General features: G+C 36.9%; 1 protein-coding gene across 8 annotated transcripts in view; it reads left to right on the top strand.

Moving 5' to 3' along the window:
* The window catches only part of DENND6A (DENN domain containing 6A), a 109,142-nt gene that overhangs the window by 57,900 nt on the left and 30,729 nt on the right, over positions 1-20,513 (top strand). For 5 of the 8 annotated variants that reach the window (XM_025985914.2, XM_072720675.1, XM_025985904.2 and 2 more), the window contains 8 exons: positions 2,842-2,954; positions 5,092-5,172; positions 7,214-7,319; positions 7,952-8,031; positions 9,480-9,542; positions 10,285-10,340; positions 18,469-18,591; positions 19,113-19,208. In XM_025985914.2, the coding sequence (XP_025841699.2) occupies positions 2,842-2,954; positions 5,092-5,172; positions 7,214-7,319; positions 7,952-8,031; positions 9,480-9,542; positions 10,285-10,340; positions 18,469-18,591; positions 19,113-19,208 (718 nt within the window). The remainder of the gene's footprint in view (positions 1-2,841; positions 2,955-5,091; positions 5,173-7,213; positions 7,320-7,951; positions 8,032-9,479; positions 9,543-10,284; positions 10,341-18,468; positions 18,592-19,112; positions 19,209-20,513) is intronic. The other 3 variants (XM_025985933.2, XM_072720677.1, XM_072720674.1) reach the window with 1 other exon arrangement.

Genomic DNA, 20,513 nt, shown 5'->3' on the forward strand with positions numbered 1-20,513 from the left:
TCCTTACCTGGCTAGACCTTTGTTTTCCATCCTGACCTCACCATTATCATGATAGGAAAGGAGACATTACAGAGTGGCAACCAGATTTTTAAATTTGGCATGCAGAAACTGATATTTAGGAAGAATAAGATAATCCTGATAGCCTGCAACCTCATCAAAAATAAATCTATATTGTTGGTACGAGCCATTGCATTTTTCTGCTCTACCTTACTAAGCATTTCAGAAATTAATGTGTACTTTTTGGTGGAGTTTTCTTTCTCTCTTTATTTTAAAAATGTTTTAAGTTTTTAATTTTAATATCAGTACAGTGTTAACAGTGTACATTAGTTGCAGGTGTACAATATAGTAATTCAGCACTTCTGTACTTTATTCAGTTCTCATCAATACAAGTGTTCTCTTTTATCCCCATCACCTGTTTCACTCATTCCCCGTCTCTTCTGATAACTATCTGTTCTCTATAATTAAGGGTCTGTTTCTTGATTTGTCTCTCTCTCTTTTTCCCTTCTTAAATTCCATGTGGGAGTGAAATTGTATGGTATGGTATTTGTCTTTCTGTGACTTATTTCACTTAGCATTACACTCTCTAGATCCATCCATGTTGTTGCAAATGTCAAGATTTCATTCTTTTTTATGGCTGAGTAATATTCCGTTGTATATAAACATGAAAGGTGTGGGGGATGGTGTGTGTATGTGCACCACATCCTCAATATCCATTCATCTTATTGATAGATACTTGGGCTGCTTCCATATTTGGCTATTGTAAATAATACTGGAATAAACATATGGGTGCATACATTCTTTTAAATTAATGTTTTTTGTATTTCTTAGGAAATACCCAGGCAGCGTGATTACTAGATTGTTAGGTAGTTCTATGTTTAATTTTTTGAGGAACCTCCATACTGTTTTCCACAGTGCCTGCCTCAGTTTGCTTTCCTCCCAACAGTGTGAGAGGACTCCTTTTTCTCCACATCCTCACCAATACTTGTTTCTTGTGTTTTTTATTTTAGCCATTCTGACAAGTGTAAGGTGATATCTCATTATGGTTTTGATTTGCATTTCCCTGTTGATGAGTAATGTTGAGTCTTTTTTTGTGTGTGTCTGTTGGCTTTTTTAAAAAAAATAGTTAAATATCTTCTAAATTTAAACTAAATGCTATAAGTATTTTCTGTTATCTCAGGTTTCATGTGTTTTCCTTATTTCTAGACTACTGTAGCAAGAAACTAACTTCACCTGTGCTCCAGTCCCCTGTGTTTCTTTCCTCCACCACCAAAGAAATTTTAGTTTCTATGATTGCATTTAGGTATATATACTAAGTTGCTTTTAAAAAATTTAAACATAGGGATCCCTGGGTGGCGCAGCGGTTTGGCGCCTGCCTTTGGCCCAGGGCACGATCCTGGAGACCTGGGATCGAATCCCACATTGGGCTCCCTGCATGGAGCCTGCTTCTCCCTCTGCCTGTGTCTCTGCCTCTCTCTCTCTGTGTGACTATCATAAATAAATAAATAAATAAATAAATAAATAAATAAATAAATAAATAAATAAATAAATAAAATTAAAAAAAAATAAAAAATTTAAACATATTATAAAGTTTCTGCTTCCTTTGTTAAGAATGTCATGTACTAAGGAAATTTAAGTACTACTTTGTATAATAGTAGTAAAATCTTGAGCACATATCATATTTAGTATCATTTTATCAGTTCTAAATTTTTTTTTTTTAATTTTTTATTTATTTATGATAGTCACAGAGAGAGAGAGAGAGAGAGAGGCAGAGACATAGGCAGAGGGAGAAGCAGGCTCCATGCACCGGGAGCCCGATGTGGGATTCGATCCCGGGTCTCCAGGATCGCGCCCTGGGCCAAAGGCAAGCGCCAAACCACTGCGCCACCCAGGGATCCCCATTTTATCAGTTCTAAATATAATAGCCAGAAAGAATTTCAGTGACAAGTTATTTAATATGCCTTTTACTTTTTAGACTAGCAGTCTTTAGGAAAGAATCGCAGTCTAAGTTTTGTTTCCATGGTGCACACTTAAAGTAAAAATGGTTTTTTGTAATTATGGCCATTTAGGTGAAGTTTACATGTCTTAAGAGGTTTACTAGAAATGATTGATGTTTAAAAACATTAGTCAAAAACTTTTTACGTTAAAATGAGAAAAATAGTGAATCTATTACTTGGGCACTTCCTGAGTCTCCTGTATTATGTCTTCTTAAAAAACCTTCTCATTGTACAATATAAAACATATACAAGGTCTAGAAATAGAATATTGCCAGTGCCTTACAAGCCCCCTCCTGTCCCCTCCTAAGCACTGTTTTCCATCCCCCTCCAAGTGCAACCACAATCCTGATTCTTAGAGTGATTGTCTTGCCTTTCTTTATACTTTCATCACCCAACTATGCATCTGTAATATATATAATCTCTACTATAGTTTAGTTTTGCCTGCCTTAAAAGGAAAAAAGAAAAGAAAACAACACTACATAAATGGATTTAAACAGGATATGTTCTTCTGTATTTGGCTTCTTTTTCTTATTATTATGTTTGTGAGTCAACATTACATACAAACAGTTTAAAATTTTTTTAATTACGTGGGAAAAATGGAAAGGAAAAAATAGTAAAGAGACCTAGAGTTAAGATGTGTGTTTTGCTGGTGGCTTTGCCTCTAACCAGCAAAGATGGCTTTGGACAAGTCACTTGAACTTTCAGGATCTCCTGTTTCTATGGTAAAACAGAATAGAATGGGTTTAAATAGTTGACAGGACTTTTTTAGTTCTAACATTTGGTGAATCTGGATAAAGAAATGTTATACTATGCTATTTTTAATTACTTTCATTTTTGTTTTCATTAGGTTGTCTTGGAGATACCCAGTTTTGTTTTAGGTTTCGACAATCTTCTGGGAGGAGGGTGTCACTGCATTGTCTCCTGGATCATTATGACAAAGATTTACCAGTTTACTTAAAGGTTGGAAAAGTAGTAATAGAAAAATGTCCATGTGAGAGGAAACTTTAGAACTCAGCTATCTCTTATGGCATTCAGAAAGATTTTGCTTTTGTGTTATTACTGTATTTTACTGCTAAATTTCGTGAGTCTGTTTCATAAGGATTCAGCATGTGTGAAAGTAAGAGACTTTATAAAGTTACAGTTCTTGAAACACATAGTACGGTTATGATCTATAGAAATTGATTACAATGTTGAGGTAATTTTCTTCCATTTGTGTTAACTCTTTGTTTAGATCTGGAATTAGGGTGGTACTATACCAATAAATGTCACTCAGAGTTGAAGATTCCCTACTTTACAATAGAATTGTAGTTGTCTCTTTTTTTTTTATTTTTTTAATAAGCTTTTTTTACAGTTATTATTTATTAAAGACAATTTTAATAATTCAGGTGATTTCAGAGTGTAACTTTCTGTTTGGTATTCCACATTTCCATCCCTTAACTTGTGAGGAACATTTCCATCTGGATGTCCTATCAGCACGTCCAATATGACATTATTTGCCTGAATATGACATTATTTGCCTGAAATGACATTATTTGCCTGAAATCAGCATTGATAGTTCACGTATCGTCGACTCATAGCCATCTACTCCTTTCCATGATCTTTTGATATTGCTATTAACATATTCTTTCAACTGTTAATAATAGCTACTAATTATTGGAGCTTGTTATGTTCTAGGCACTGTATTAATAAGCGTGTGTTATTGATCCTCCTTACAGTGTTCTGAGAGAGTTCCTTTTGCAAATGAGGAAATTGATGGCTGTTGAGGATAAGAAATTTGCCCAAAGACATCCCATCTTTTATGTTTTTTTTTCAATGTAATATATTTTACACAGTGCTGCTAACAAAAGTATACATGCGTATTACATAAAAATATAAAATGACTATTGCTTAATGAGTAAAGAGCTAATGATAGTTAACTATTTCCTTATCTTTACTTTTTGGGCCTTCCTTTTTTTTTTTTTTTTTTATTTATGATAGTCATACAGAGAGAGAGAGAGAGAGAGGCAGAGACACAGGCAGAGGAGAAGCAGGCTCCATGCACCGGGAGCCCGATGTGGGATTCGATCCCGGGTCTCCAGGATCGCGCCCTGGGCCAAAGGCAGGCACCAAACCGCTGTGCCACCCAGGGATCCCCTTTTTGGGCCTTCCAAAATAAGACCTTTACCTTTCCAATTTTTAACTTTATCTCCTTTTATATACATGTGGCATATTTTAGCCACACTGAATTATGTGCTTTTTTCCTGAGGTAGCTTGTATTTTTCTGTCTGCATATTTTTGCTCAAACCTGAACTGTCTTTGTCTCTGTTTAAATAATATCCATCTTTCAATGCCCAATTTGAAAATAGCTGCCTCCATGAAATCTTTACTGATCCCCAGATAGAGGTAATCTCTTTCCTCTTGGCCTCTTTGTGACACTTTGTACTTTCTTTTTTTTTTTTTTTTTTAATTTTTATTTATTTATGATAGTCACACAGAGAGAGAGAGGCAGAGACACAGGCAGAGGGAGAAGCAGGCTCCATGCACCGGGAGCCCGACGTGGGATTCGATCCCGGGTCTCCAGGATCGCGCCCTGGGCCAAAGGCAGGCGCCAAACCGCTGTGCCACCCAGGGATCCCCACTTTGTACTTTCTACATAGAACCCGCTTTGAGCTTTGTTTTTATCCCTCTTTAGATTATAGAATTAATAACCTCAAGTTAATTAATAACTAATTAATAAGTAAGAGTTACTTTCAAATTATTTTTGATAAGCATTTTAGTGTTTCATTTTTATTAGGTAAAAATAGAACTGGCTTTGTAAGATTCAGATTGGCAATTTAACTCCTTTCTGTATCTTTTGAAATTTTACATTAGGATACTTCATTTTATTAAGACTGACCCCTAACTCAATTATAGGTACAATTTAAATATATATATATAGCATTGGGGAAAACAGAATTTGATTGTTTCTTGACTTCTACTAACTGGTATGAATATGAATAAAGAACATAAGCTGAGTAGCTCTTTGTGTATAACTCATATTTCAGTTCAGGTTTATAAAGCAGTGTTATGTTAATATTAAAGGATAGCAATATGTATTTTTTTGTCATTTCTTTCATAGAAGGATCCTGCTTATTTTTATGGATATGTGTATTTCCGACAAGTTCGAGATAAAAGTCTAAAAAGAGGCTACTTTCAGAAGGTAAATTTTGTATATACTAAGGAAAAATATTTTTATATTACGGCTAGAAAAATGGAAACTGTGAGGAAGAATGGTCTTTAAAGTCTTTGATATTTTATCTTTAAACATACAACTTACTTTTTTTTTTGAATTATAGACACCTGTCCCTAGATTTTTTTTTTTTTTTTTTTTTTTATGATAGTCACAGAGAGAGAGAGAGAGAGAGAGGCAGAGACGCAGGTGGAGGAAGAAGCAGGCTCCATGCACCGGGAGCCTGATGTGGGATTCGATCCTGGGTCTCCAGGATCGCACCCCGGGCCAAAGGCAGGCACCAAACCGCTGCGCCACCCAGGGATCCCTGTCCCTAGATTTTTAAATAGTATTGAATTTTGCTTTTCTGCTATCTCTGTGCTAAATTCCTGATGGTAAATTATGGATACTATATGAAACTGTCAAAAGCCAAAAGAATCTGCTTAATTTTCACATTTTGGGGGGATCCCTGGGTGGCTCAGCAGTTTAGCACCTGCCTTTGGCCCAGGGTGCAATCCTGGGGTCCCAGGATTGAGTCCCGCGTCGGGCTCCCAGCATGGAGCCTGCTTCTCCCTCCTCCTGTGTCTCTGCCTCTCTCTCTCTCTCTCTCTCTCTCTCTCTCTCTGTCTATCATAAATAAATAAATCTTAAAAAAAAATCACATTTTGGAATGAGAGAAAGAATAAACGGATGATTGTAGTATTGTTACAGCTAATAAAAACCTGCAGTATCTTTTTTAAACTGCTAAGAGTTGAGACGCCTGGGTGGCTCAGTGGTTGAGCATCTGCCTTTGGCTCCGGGCATGATCCCAGGGTCCCAGGATCAAGTCCCACATCAGGCTTCTTGCATGGAGCCTGCTTCTCCCTCTGCCTGTGTTTCTGCCTCTCTCTCTCTATCTCTCTTCTGTCTCTCATGAATAAATAAATAAAATCTTTTAAAAATAAAAATAAAAAATAAACTGCTGAGAGTCAGTAAATACACCTCATCAACATCTTAGTCATTACTATTTCCACTCTAAATGTACAATTATTTTATTTTCTTAAAAAAAGTTGGGTGCACCTGGCTGGCTCAGTCAAAAGAGCATGTGACTCCTGATCTTGGGGTTATTAGTTTAAGCCCATGTTTGTTGTAGAGATTACTTAAATAAATAAATAAACCTTAAAAAAATTTCCAACCACCAGTTTAAAAAATAAAAAATTGGTTCTGATTTAATCCCAGCTAACTGGGACACACTTTTACCTTTTGTAACTAGAATGTGCATTGACTACTACTTGATATCGGATGGAAAAGTAAAAAGGAGTTTTCAAGAAAAATAGATTAAAAAGAATGGCATAATTCATGTCTGAAATGATCCAACTATAGAGTCACAATTTTTTTTAAGATTTTATTTATTTATTTATTTATTTATTTGAGAGAGAAAGCACACTGTAGGGGAGAAGCAGAGGGAGAAAGACAAGCAGACTCCATGCTGAGCACAGACCCTAATGTGGGGCTTGATCCCAGGACCCTGAGATCACAATCTGAGCTGAAATCAGGAGTCGGGTGTTTAACCCACTGAGGCACCTGGGCACCCCAAGTCTCAATTTCTAAGTAGATGGCTATAACTATTGAAAACTAAAATAGAACAATCATAGGTCTTAGTTTGAAAAAGCATAACAGTTTGCTCTTTCGGTATTAGGAAGATTTCATCTAGCTAATTCCTAATACTGCTTTGCTAATGAAAATAGTAGTGAGGCTTTGGAAATTATCCATGACATTTGTCTGTTAGGAAATTCTTTTTCCTGAAGAGCAGGAGAATCTGTGAATGTGTCCTTATGCTCTTAAGGTGTAGTACTAGGTTAAACTTTTTACATTCTGCGACTATAGTTTTATGTAGTTTTTCTTTTAACCATCCACTGCAAAAGCTTTATTTCAAAATCCACACTTTTTGCTGATTTTAGCTTGCTAGTAATTGAGTATGTAAGAAATGACAAGTTTAAATTACAATCATTAGGAAAATTTAAAAAAATATATGTTTCTTTTTTCTCTCCAGTCCTTGGTTTTGATCAGCAAACTACCTTATATTCATTTTTTTCATACTGTGCTCAAACAAATAGCACCAGAGTATTTTGAAAAGAGTGAACCTTATTTGGAAGCAGGTAAGTTAAACATTATATGAGTTAGATACCTTTATGAAGGAGTTTTAAGAATTTTGCTAGAAATGGCTAATAATTATAAAGTTGGCTTTCTAAAAAATTTAAGAATTTTAAGGGCTATATGGTAGAAGAGAGAGATGTAAAAAACTATTCTGCACCTTTACCTAACAACACCAAAGACCATATCTGTTATTGTCTCCTTTTGCAACAGAGATGATGCCTATTTATTAGGATAATAATAAATATGGAGTTGACAGTTTTGCTTCTCAGAATACTGTTTAAAGAAATCTTTATGTCCCTCAATACAGAGACCTCTATCAGATGGTATGCTTTTATATTAATTTTGTTAGATGAATAGGAAAACTCCCTTTTTTAAACCTATTGTGTTTTTTTTTGCTTTTAAAAAATGTATAAACCAATTCATATCCTAGAACACAGGTATATTTCTGGTATATGTAAGATATTTTCACTACTTTTCTTTTACCTTTTTTTTTTTCTTTTACCTTTTATCCTCCACCTTCCAAGGAAGGAAGTGGAGAGTGGAGTTCTATGGAAAGTGGAGTTCTAATTTCTAATGTTCCATTTTTCATATTTTAATATTTGAACTTATAATAAGGAAATGTTTTATTTTTCAGCTTGTAATGATGTTGATCGATGGCCTGCCCCAGTGCCAGGGAAGACATTACATCTGCCTATTATGGGGGTTGTAATGAAGGTAATACCTTTTTTTTCATTTGTCTCTTTTTCTGAGGAACTCTAGGAAGTTTATAGATGAGTTTTGCTTTTTAACTTCCTAATGATGTTCAGTACTATTACTGCTTTCATTTGTATGTGAGGAGTAAAGTGATACCATAGTCCATTCTGTTGCAGAGTCATTAGTCACATAACTCCAGGGGCCATCTGTCCCATTTCATCCTGTAGAGTTTACATGGAGGTATCATTCTTATATAATACATGTGAATGTAAATGCCACCTTCTAGGGGTACCTGGGTGATTCAGTGGTTGAACACCTGTCTTTGACTCAGGTTGTCCTGGGATTGAGTCCCTGCGGGGAGCCTGCTTCTCCCTCTGCCTATGTGTCTGCCTCTCGCTCTGGTCTCTTATGAATAAATAAATACAATCTTAAAAAAAAAAAAAAAAAAAGTCACCTTCTAGACTTCTGCAACTCCATGGCATTGGAGATGGGTGGCATTGCAGAATACTTGTCGAATTGAGTATAAATTAGTAAAAATGAAAATAAATTAGGAAAGCTGTGGTTCTTAGTTTTAAATGATCTTCTTGATGTATAGTGCTAGACCAGACATGTCTATCCCAGGGTGTTATGCTCTATTCACTTTTGCTTTCTTTTTCTTTTTTTCTTTTTTTTCCAATGAATTTACATTTTGCTCTCAGGCTTTGTATGAATGTTCTCTAAGTGCTCTTGCAATTCATCTTCAAGTTGGACTTATTTTTGGCAATGCTCTGTTTTTAGATGTACTCACTTCTGTAGGATGTGTTCTGTTTTTTCCCTGGGAGATCATCAAAAGTAGTACTCATAGCTCTAGGTTGAGAGTTCTCATGATTTCCTGTTAGATTTATCCCATAGTTGGGCAAGCTTGAGAGGGTGTGTTTGGGTGTGTGTATATTAAGCAAAGTTTGGAACAATAAACAAGAAGCAGTATGAAGCTGATGCCCTTTTTCTGTTTTTCAGCACATTTGGTTCTCAGCGAGTTAGTGATTTCCATGTGTCTGGGAATATGGAGATCTCAGTTCACTTAACTTTCTGCTGTGACTAAAGATAAATAGGACTGTAGTTTTTTTTTTTTTTTTAATTTTTATTTATTTATGATAGTCACAGAGAGAGAGAGAGAGAGGCAGAGACACAGGCAGAGGGAAAAGCAGGCTCCATGCACCGGGAGCCCGACGTGGGACTCGATCCCGGGTCTCCAGGATCGCGCCCTGGGCCAAAGGCAGGCGCCAAACCGCTGCGCCACCCAGGGATCCCAGGACTGTAGTTTTTAAGTCTGATATACTTTGTTTTTATGGCTTTTTAGGCATTGCTGAGTGTACTTTTTTAGTGGTTAAGAGAGTTTATGATCCCTCATTGTAATGGGACTCACAAATTATATAAAGGACATTCTTCTCTTTTATATCCAAAGTTAATTTCTTCTCTTTCTCTTTAAGGTACGGATTCCCACATGTCATGACAAGCCTGGGACAACTCAAATAGCGCAGTTAACTCAGCAGGTAGTGTGGTACTGTAGCAGAGTAATCTAGCATATATAGTCTCCTTAACCGAATTCTTAAACTAGCAAATGCAGAGTTTCTTGAGTTTATGATATATTTCTGAATATTACTGAAATACTCCATTAAATAATTTTGTAATGAATTGATAATAAACTTTCTAATGTTTCTCAGATTGTTTTTCTTGTTATCTGGTAGATACTAGAGAACTCAGAATATATACTGTTACAGTGAGGTCTAGGGGAAAATACAAAAAACCTCTTAGAAGAGTAGTCAACAGACTTGTTTGTAGGAAACTCAGTCAAAGGATTCTGTAGTTATGATTGTCTTTCATTTCCCCCAAAGCTACATCTGTTCATGGGTGGGGTTGAAGTTTTTATTTGAAATGTTTTAGCTGGTGTATTAGCACTCCCATTGTTTGAAGCGAATTAAAATGGAAAGCAGTGGGAAAACTAATTTTGCCTGTTATATGTATCAACTAGTGTTACGATAGTATTTCATGCAGTTGTGAATTAATCTGACATCTGATTATTGGATTAGTACTTTATGCAAGGAATCTTTCATCTTTGATCTTCTATTGTGTTAGGGGAGATTGCTAAGACCCCTTCTCTTTGTAGCTGTTCCTGGAGGAAGGGAATCTTAAAAGATAGGGCAACATGGCTTATTGATCACAAGATAGATATTTTCAAAATCAATTACTGTCAATTTTAGTGACATCTTTTGTACTCTTTCTTTTTTATCTCAGGCAGACACACATATATCTGTTATTTTACCTACTGTTCATGAGGTGGATCTTTTCAGGTAAATTTTATTAACTCCCTTTTCTCTTTTACTTTGTGATATTGTTTTGAATTTCTTTAGAAAATGAATGTTTTCTTACATATGGAAAAAAACTGGAAGGAGGATAGGTAAAAAAACAAAACACTGGAAGAAAATACTCATTATATTTCACATATTATAAATCAGTGGTTCATCCCTGACTGTCTATTATGAGCTTTGATAGGGAAATCTGGCTATAGATTGGGTATTACATGGTAGAAACAAATTATTTTTTGTTTGGTTTGGTGTGAGAATGGTATTGTAATGATGAAAGAAAATGGACTTACTTTTTAGAGATGCATTTTTAAGTATTTTGAGATGAAATGTCATGCAGTTTGTATTTTATTTTAAAATACTTTGATGAGAAGTGCCTTGCTAGCTCAGTCAGTAGAACCTGAGACTCTAAAAATACTTCAGTAAGAAAATAAACTAATAAAGTAAAAATGGTAAAATATTGTTAACTCTAGACATATAAATGAGGGTTCTTACACTACTGTCTTTATTTTTCTGTATGTTTGAAACTTTTCATGATGCAAAATTAAAAAAAGGGAAAGAGAATCTAGCACTTAGAAAAGGAAAAAGTACTGGTGCCTGTGCTTTGCCCAGACCAGCTGAAGAGAAATCTTTGATGCTCAAGTTCCAGCTCCTAGGCGGTTCTGATGTGTACTCTAGCTTGAGAAACCATTGCTGTTGCTGAGCAGTTCTTAAATAGTAATACATGTAATTGAGAGTCATGTAAAAGATTTAGAATGGGGGGATCCCTGGGTGGCGCAGCGGTTTGGCGCCTGCCTTTGGCCCAGGGCGCGATCCTGGAGACCCAGGATCGAATCCCACATCAGGCTCCCAGTGCATGGAGCCTGCTTCTCCCTCTGCCTGTGTCTCTGCCTCTCTCTCTCTCTCTGTGACTATCATAAATAAATAAAAAATTAAAAAAAAAAAAAAAAGATTTAGAATGGGTTCTTGGGTTTGGTTTTTTTGTGTGTATAGACTTTTGTGGATGTGTGACCTTTAAACTGCATGGAATACTCCTTCAGAGAGTGGTTAGTTTTATATGCTTGATTGGTTTTATACACTTGGCCCTAGCACAGCTCAGTAATCCCACTTCTAGGAATTTACCCCAATAAATATGAAAGCACATATCCACACAAAGACCTGTATGCAAATATTTATAGCATCTCTATTGATACCAGCCTAAAACTGGAAACAATGCAAATGTCCATAACTTGGTAAATGGATAAACAAATTGTGATTATGCATGTGTGTGGAATACTACTTAGCAATTTAAAAAAAAGAGTGCGCCTTGATACAGTCTGCAGTGTAGGGGACTCTCAGAAGCATCATGCTTACTGAAAGGAGCCATATATTAAAGAGCTACTTACTGAATGATTCCATTTACATGATATTCTAGAAAAGGGAAAGGCCTCAAATCAGTGGTTGCCTAGGAGTGGGGGAGGGAAATCAACTACAAAGGGGACAAGGGAAGCTTTGGAGTGATGGAAGTGTTCTATATCTTTATTAAATGTGAATTTTACTGTATGTAAATTATAAATCTTATTTTAAAAATTAGTTTTCTTTTAAAAATTAAATATTATTAAAAAAGAATAAAAAAATAAAAATTAAAAATTAAGTATTGTAGCATTCTTAGAATGAAAAGGGGGAGTGTCCCCCAAATAAAGGAATAATTATCACAGGAAAAATATACTAAGAAGGATGCATACTATTTTACTTTTTTTTTTCTTTTTTACTATTTTACTTTTTTAAAAAAGATTTTATTTATTTGAGAGAGAGAGAGAGAGAGAGAGAGCACGAGCTAGGGGAGGGGCAGAGGGAGAAGCAGACTCCTTGCTGAGCAGGGAGCCAGATGTGGGGCTCTATCCAAAGGCAAATGCTTAACAGACTGAGCCACCCAGGTGCCCCCACCTCTTGTTTTAGAGAGAGAGAGAGCACCTGCACACAAGCAGGTGGGAGGGGGCAAAGGGAGAGGAAGAGAGAATCCTAAGCAAGCTTCATGTATGTCACAGAGCCCCACGTGGGGCTCAGTCTCATGACCCTGAGATCATGACCTGAGCTGAAACCAAGAGTCAGTCCCTTTAACTATCTGAGCTATTCAGGCACCCCTACCATTTATACTTTTGATACTTAGGAATAAATTAAAGAATTGGCATAAGTTAACAAAGTTTGGTTACTAGACATGTTTTCTTTTGAACTGCTGGGTGCAAATCTAAATGCTTTTCAGGGGATCCCTGGGTGGCGCAGTGGTTTGGCGCCTGCCTTTGGCCCAAGGCGCGATCCTGGAGACCCGGGATCAAATCCCATGTCGGGCTCCCGGTGCATGGAGCCTGCTTCTCCCTCTGCCTGTGTCTCTGCCTCTCTCTCTCTGTGTGACTATCATAAATAAATAAAAATTAAAAAAAAAATAAAATAAATGCTTTTCAGTTTATTATCAGTTGTCTTTGCTTTTCTGGTAATTAATTATTCCTACCACTGACACTTTTTATTAGCATGTATCTTTTCTTCTGATTATGAATGACATGTTCTTGTTTTTAAAGTAGGACAAGTGAAGGGCACCTGGATGGCTGTTGGGCAAGCCTCCTGCTCAGGTCATGATCTCAAGGTTGTGAGATGGAGCCAGATATCTGGCTCCATGCTCAGTAAAGAGTCTGCTTGAGATTCTCTTTCTCTCTCCTGCCCTTCCCCCTACTCTAGGTAGGACACACTCTCTCTCTCTTAAATAAATAAAATCTCAAAAAAAGTTGAGTGAGTTTGTTGTTTTCATTCTTGTTGCTCAGAAGATGAGAAAACTAGAAGTCAAACATGATAGGCTTACACAGAGATAGTGCTGTGCTGAGCATTTAATATCTGACACTCAGATGTGTCCTTCATTCAGGACAACAGTCTTTGTTTTGTATGTAGAGAACTGGGATCCCTGGGTGGCGCAGCGGTTTGGCGCCTGCCTTTGGCCCAGGGCGCGATCCTGGGGACCCGGGATCGAATCCCACATCAGGCTCCCGGTGCATGGGGCCTGCTTCTCCCTCTGCCTGTGTCTCTGCCTCTCTCTCTCTCTCTCTCTCTGTATGACTATCATAAATAAAAAAAAAAAAAAAAAAAAAAAGTTGTATGTAGAGAACTTACATTGTATGTTTATTCATGTGAATAAGTGTTTATCACTTATATTGAAGGTGATATTTTTATACCAAGAGTAATAAGCTTGAGAGCAAAGGACTGAGACCTGGAAAGATGTTTGAAGCTGAGTGGCAGAAATGCATTTGAATGTAGGGATCTATCTCCTTTGTGCTGGGTCAAGTCTTGTTAATGCAGCCATCAAAATTGGGAAATTAACATTGATAAATTAAACCATTAATTCAGATGTCACCAGTTGTCACAACACTATCTAGTTCAGAATTATCTATTGTACTTACTTGTCATGCCTCTGCAGTTTCTCTCTCTCTCATTCTGGAATAGATCCTCAATCTTTCTTTCATACACTTGAGCATGTTGTGTATTACAGGACAGTTATTTTATAGGAAATCCCTCAATTTAGATTTGTTTGTGATTTACTCAAATTAGATTCAAGCTCTGTGTCTTTGGCAAGGAGATAACTTGCTTCATTACTGATGTTTACTTTGTGATATTCTCCAAGCTTCTTAATTGATAAACTATTTGTTTTCCTTCTTGTGATTATTTTGTATAGGGCACTTTGAAACTGTGTTATCTGTGGGTAACTATGTTACACTTATACTTGAGGCTTAAAAGAACAAATATTACTTAATACAGCTTCTGAGGGTTAGGAATCTGGGGACAGCTTCACTAGATGGTTCTAGCTCTAGATCTCTTATGTAGTTGCAGTCAAGATATCAGCCAGGATTTTAGTCAGTTGGACAAGTGGGGCATGAGGGTCTTGGCTGGAGGATCTATTTCCCTTAAAGGCTTACTTACTTGGCTTCTGGCTGGAGGTCACAGTTCCTTGTGGCTGCTAGCAGGAGGTCTCATTTCTAGCCATGTGGACCTGGCCATAGGGCAGCTTGAATGTTCTCACAGTATTCAGAATGATCTGAGACCAGGCTAAAGCCAATATGTCTTTTATGACCCAGCCTTCAAAGTTGTGTACGGTCTTCATTCAGTTCATTACAGGTAAGCCATTAATTGAGCCTACAGCTAAGAAAGGGGGAATTAGGCTCCATGTTTTAAAGGAGGTGTCAGAGAATTTTTAGACATATTTTAAAACATCATACTGTGTATATCCATATGGACTGTTGGTTTCCTGGTTTTCCAATAGGTTATTAAAGTCCATTATTCTCATTTGATGTTTCAGTTGTCCTCAACTTGGCTAGTGAGACCTGTCTCACTTCAAATGGCCTCTATTTTTTTTTTTATTCTTGTCATTCTTTAAACACTTCCTTGCTTTCTAGTGTAAGATGTTCCAGGCTTATGTGTTCTTTTTTAATTAAAAAAAATTGATATATAATTCACAGACCATAATATTCACTCTTTCAAAAATATAGAGTTCAGTGGTTTTTACTATATTCCCAAAGTTGTGCATTACTACTATCTAGTTCTAGAACATTTGATCACTTCAAAAAGTATCCCTTTTCCTAGTGGCAATTATTTCCCATTTCTTCTTTCCCCCCAGCCCCTGGAAATCACTAATCTACTTTTGATTTCTATAGATTTGCCTATTTTGGCCAAACCATATAAATAGAATAATAAAATCTGTGGCTTTTTGCATCTTTCTTTTACTTAGCATATCATTTTTGTGGTTTATCCATGCAGTAGCAATGAATTGTTTGTTCATTTTATGATGTTCCATTGTGTGGATATACCATATTTTGTTTATTCATTAATTCACTGAAGGACATTCAGATGGTTTTTACTTTTTAGCAATTATGTGTAATGCTACTATGAACATTTGTGTATAAGCCTTTGTATGGACATATGTTTTCAGTCCTTTTGGGTTCCAAGATTATCTTGTATTTTTTTCCTCCCTAGCTCTGGATTCAGCCATTTCTCTACTTTTTTTTTTTTTTTTTTTAGTGGAGAATAGGATTCAGAAGCCAAGATCTGGGTACTAGTTTTACTCATTGCTATTGGGATATCACTGATTTTAGGCCCTCCCAGTGGACAGAGCTAGGGGATATATATATTATATATATAGGGGATATATATATATTTGTAAAGGGGTGCATACATACATGCTGATATATAATATATATACATTTTTGCATATATATAAAAGATTTTGCATATTTTGCATATATATATATATATATATATATATATATATATATATATATATATAAAAGATTTTATTTATTCAGGAGAGACACAGTGAGAGAGAGAGAGGCAGACACAGGCAGAGGGAGAAGCAGGCTCCACACAGGAAGCCTGATGTGGGACTCGATCCCGGGACTCCAAGGATCACACCCTGGGCCAAAGGCAGGCGCCAAACCGCTGAGCCACCCAAGGATCACCTATATTTATTTTTATATCTGTCTATATTGAAAACCATAAAGTCACACCACTACCCCCAATTCCAATCCTACAAGACAGGATTCATTCTAGTTTTCTCCCTTTCTGTATTTGTATTTCCTTTCCCTTTCTGAGGAACTACCTCTTATTATCCTTAATTTATTTATTTGATTGGTCCTTGTTAGTAACCAGTCTCTCATCTCTGCTTAAACCCTCTCCTCTGTGCTAATGATTTTCTTACCCTTTTTAGGCTCTGACACTCCATACCCAGCTGCCCTTCTTCATGGATTGCCTTCTTTAACCTTCCCAGGCTCTACGCATGCCAGATTGACCCCCATGTGGTTACTCTCCTACCCCAGTTAGGCTTCTATGTTGTACATAGGCCCCCTCTTCATATGGATGCCATCCTCACCTTTCTTGTGCTCTGGCTCCCCAATAGGAATGCCTTTCTTGTGCTAGGCTAACCCCAATAGGAATGCCCTCCCTATCTTACTGTGCTTCTACACCTCTTTCCAGGCCTCTCCATGTGAACACCCTATTTCCCCTGCTCTTATGTCCCACCATTGGCAACATCAGCACACTTCTAATACTCTATACCAGTGTGCTCCTCCAGGCCTCTCACACTTCTTGGTCTCTGTCACCCCAAATCAGATTACCTCCACACATGTACACCTTCTTTACCACATTTGGGTTCCAAAAGCCCCACAGAAAGCCACCTCCTCCATGTGAATATCTCCCTCATCTCACACAGGCCCTCTCACCCTCCTCTGAACCAGGATGTCTTCCTTTCCTTCCTGGCAGAGATGCCTACCATGCACATGTTCTGCTTTAGGATCAAATTGTTTAGGAAAGAAAGAGGAAGAAGACCTCCCTTGCTTTATCCTTGAACTGTTTATTATTTTGTTTTTGTTCTTTTCTTTTTTTCCTACTTCCTTCACATTTTTTCTTGCCTTTGAATAGTTAAAATTAACTTTCCCTAATTTCCATTTCACAAATATGTTTTATATTTTTGCACTTAAGCGTCCTTCCTTCCTTCCTTCTCTTTGTGTATGTGTTTTCAACTAGGTAGATTGGTTATGATTTTTATAAGTAGATATTTTCTAATCTACTAGGAAACATCATTACCCTAATAGGAGGAAATTGCTAAGTAAGTATGTTACCAAATGTCTGAGGCTAAGTAGTGTACCAGAGTTGTGTCCTGATAGGCTCCCATCTAATTCCAGGGCTCCTATAAAAATAAGGAACATTTTTGTAAGGGAAGGATATGCTCAGGAAATCATTCTATTGTTTAGCATTAGAACTTCCCCTTGTGATTTGTTTTCATCATTTTTTATTTTTTATTTATTTTATTTTATTTTTTTTTATAAAGATTATTTTCTTTTTTTTTTTATTTTTTTAAATTTTTATTTATTTATGATAGTCACACACACAGAGAGAGAGAGAGAGAGAGAGAGAGAGGCAGAGGGAGAAGCAGGCTCCATGCACTGGGAGCCCGACGTGGGATTCGATCCCGGGTCTCCAGGATCGCGCCCTGGGCCAAAGGCAGGCGCCAAACCGCTGCGCCACCCAGGGATCCCTTCATCATTTTTTAATATGAAACTAGTAGCTTTTATTTTTAAAAATTTTAAAAGATTTTTATTTATTTATTTGAAAAAGGGGGTGGGGTGGAAAGCACAAGCATGCGGAGGAGCAGAGGAAAAAGGACAAGCAGACTCCCCACTGAGCTGAGAGCCCAATGTGGGACTAGATCCCAGGACCTGGAGATCATGACCTGAGCCTAAGTCAGATGCTTAACCCATTGAGCCACCCAGGTGCCCTGAAAGCATTAGCTTTTTTTCTTTTTTTTTTTTTAAGATTTTATTTATTTATTCATGAGACACACACAGAGAGAGAGGCAGAGACGCAGACAGGCAGAGGGAGAAGCAGGCTCCATACCTGGAGCCCGACGCGGGACTCAGTCCCGGGTCTCCAAGATCACACCCTGGGCCGAAGGTAGCACCAAATTGCTGAGCCACCCAGGCTGCCCAGCATTAGCTTTTATTTATTTATTTTTATTTTTTAAAGATTTTATTTATCCATTCATTCATGAAAGACAGAGAGAAGCAGAGACACAGGCAGAGAGAAGCAGGCCCCATGCTGGGAGCCTGATGTGGGACTCGATCCTGGGTCTGCAGGATCATGCCCTGCGCCAAAAGCAGGCACCAAACCGCTGAGCCACGCAGGGATCTCCAGCATTAGCTTTTAAAATAAGTACATTCTGTGAACATCTTTTGGAAAATTAATTTTTCTTGTTTTCTTCAAAATATTCAGAATAGAAATGCAAATGAAAGAAAGCAATATTATGAAATAGGTCTACATATGGTACAATTTAATTATTTTATATGCTTTTATTATTTGTTAGCCATTTGTGTGTCAATATATTGCATTTAATTTTCTAAAAATTGGAATGAGTCAAATTGGTATGTTTTTATGTGGATAAAAGGGACTTATGCATTACTATATTCTAAATGAATTTGTATATCACAACAAGGTATAAATAGCTGGAAGAATTTATATCAATATGAAATTTTTAGAACTATTATCTAAGAATTAAAAGAAAAAACAATTGGATAAATAACACTTCTACTGTATAAATATCTTTCAGATGTTTCTGCCCAGTTTTCCTTCATAGTCAGATGCTTTGGGAGCTGGTTCTGTTGGGGGAGCCCCTTGTGGTCATGGCACCATCACCATCAGAGTCATCAGAGACTGTATTGGCACTTGTTAAGTGAGTATATTTGGTTCTTGATGGTGATAGTTGCAGCATTTTCCCACGTGTGATATGTTTGTACACTGATTGCATTGATCCACATAACCGCCTGCCTTGTTAGAAGGCTATGCTCATGATTGTACTGTTTCATGGATGAGAAAATTAATTCAGGCTCCATGAGGGCTGGAACCAGGTTTTTGTTTTCCAAGCAGTAAACATTCATTCACTTAAACAAAGCTGGCACCTGACAAATATTAGTTGCGTGAATAGTCAGTGTCTAGTAAAAGCTGTATTAACTGGGGAATGAGAATGCCAGAGTTTTACCCCATCTTCAGCCCCAAGTCTAGTGTTTTTTCAACACACTATTCCACATTATTACACATTTCCACTGTCTTTCTGGTTTTCTAAAATGAATTTGCTGTTTACTGAAATAAATTATTTCATTGTTAAGTATACTTAGTGTATTGATGTTTTATAGTTATTGAGTAGGGCCTTTAATTTTTGTGTCCTTTGTTTTAAATATTCTTCTTGCTCCACAGCTGTATTTCTCCATTAAAGTACTTCAGTGACTTCCGACCTTATTTCACTATTCATGACAGCGAATTCAAAGAATATACTACTCGTACTCAAGCCCCGTGAGTAAACAAAATAACTTTTATTGACCAAGTATTACCTGTATAACCAAATTATGTTAAAATTAAATCTTGAGCTTATTGGCATCTTGATTTTATATTAGGAGCTGCTTATAATACTTCTACATTTCAGCTGTCAATCTTATTTCTTTGAATAGTTTTATTAGTGGAAGCTGTATTATCATTAATAGCCATCTGACTATACTTTGAGTTCTGTTTTCTTGCCTTACTTCAGGGCCTCTTACAGCATCAGTTATCTTTTCTTGCTCTATAACTTCCCTTTCCTTCTTCCTCTTCTTCCTCTTCGTTGAATTAGCATGGAAACATGAAAATTCTTCCCAGTATGTTAAAGGGGAAAAAATTATCTTACCATTTCTCTCTTAGCTTCTGCTCTATTGCTCACCTTTTTTTCATAACTAAATTTCTAGAATAACAACAAAAAATCTCCATTTACTGTCTCTACCTCTTGGTTTTCTGGTTGCTTCTCAGTGTGCTACAGGTTGATTTCTCTACTTCTAGTTAAGTCATTCTTGCATAGTCATCAAGACCCTCTTTCTGCCCAACCCCATGAACACATTCTGCCCTATTTTTCTTACCTTCCCTTTCTTACGGCATTTAAGCTGTTGAGCTTGAAAGCATTTTAATCCTTGACACCACTCTCACCTGGCTCTCTGGTGAAGCATCTCAGTCTCCTGTGCAGATCTCTGTCTCTGCCAGCACCTTAAATGTTGGTGTTCTCAGTGCTGTGTTCTGGGTTCTGATTTCAGACTGATAATTCTTTCTGAGGAATCTTATCTATATCTACTGCCTCTGTTAACACCCATATACTGATGACTGAAATTTATCTGCCTAGCCCACATCTTTGCAAGGTGCAGACCTGTGTCCAGGGCTTTGTTGTTGTTTTTTACCACTTTACCACCTGGACATCTTAATGGCACTTGAAACTAAATGTATAAAACTGAATTCCTTCTGTCTCCTTGTTTTCTTCCCTAAACCCATGCTGCTTTTCATGAATGGTACTACTTTTCACTTAGTTATCAAAAACTTTAAGTTTTCATAAATTTCTCCTTCTTAATATGCCCCACATCAAGTTTTACCAATTCCATTAATTCAACACCATTAAATCTCTCTCATAGTAATATTTGTTATGTTTCCCAAAAGTCTCTTCCTGCTCTTACTATCTCCAGTCTTTGTCATATCTGCTGTTGCATTCTCCCAAACCCCTTCTCCTCTTTGTAGAGCATCTTCCAGATTTCCCCTAGAGTGATCTTCCTACATTTTCATTCATGTGGCATCCTTCCATTTGAT

Source organism: Vulpes vulpes, chromosome 9 (assembly GCF_048418805.1).
Source record: "Vulpes vulpes isolate BD-2025 chromosome 9, VulVul3, whole genome shotgun sequence".
Classification (NCBI taxonomy): Eukaryota; Metazoa; Chordata; class Mammalia; order Carnivora; family Canidae; genus Vulpes; species Vulpes vulpes.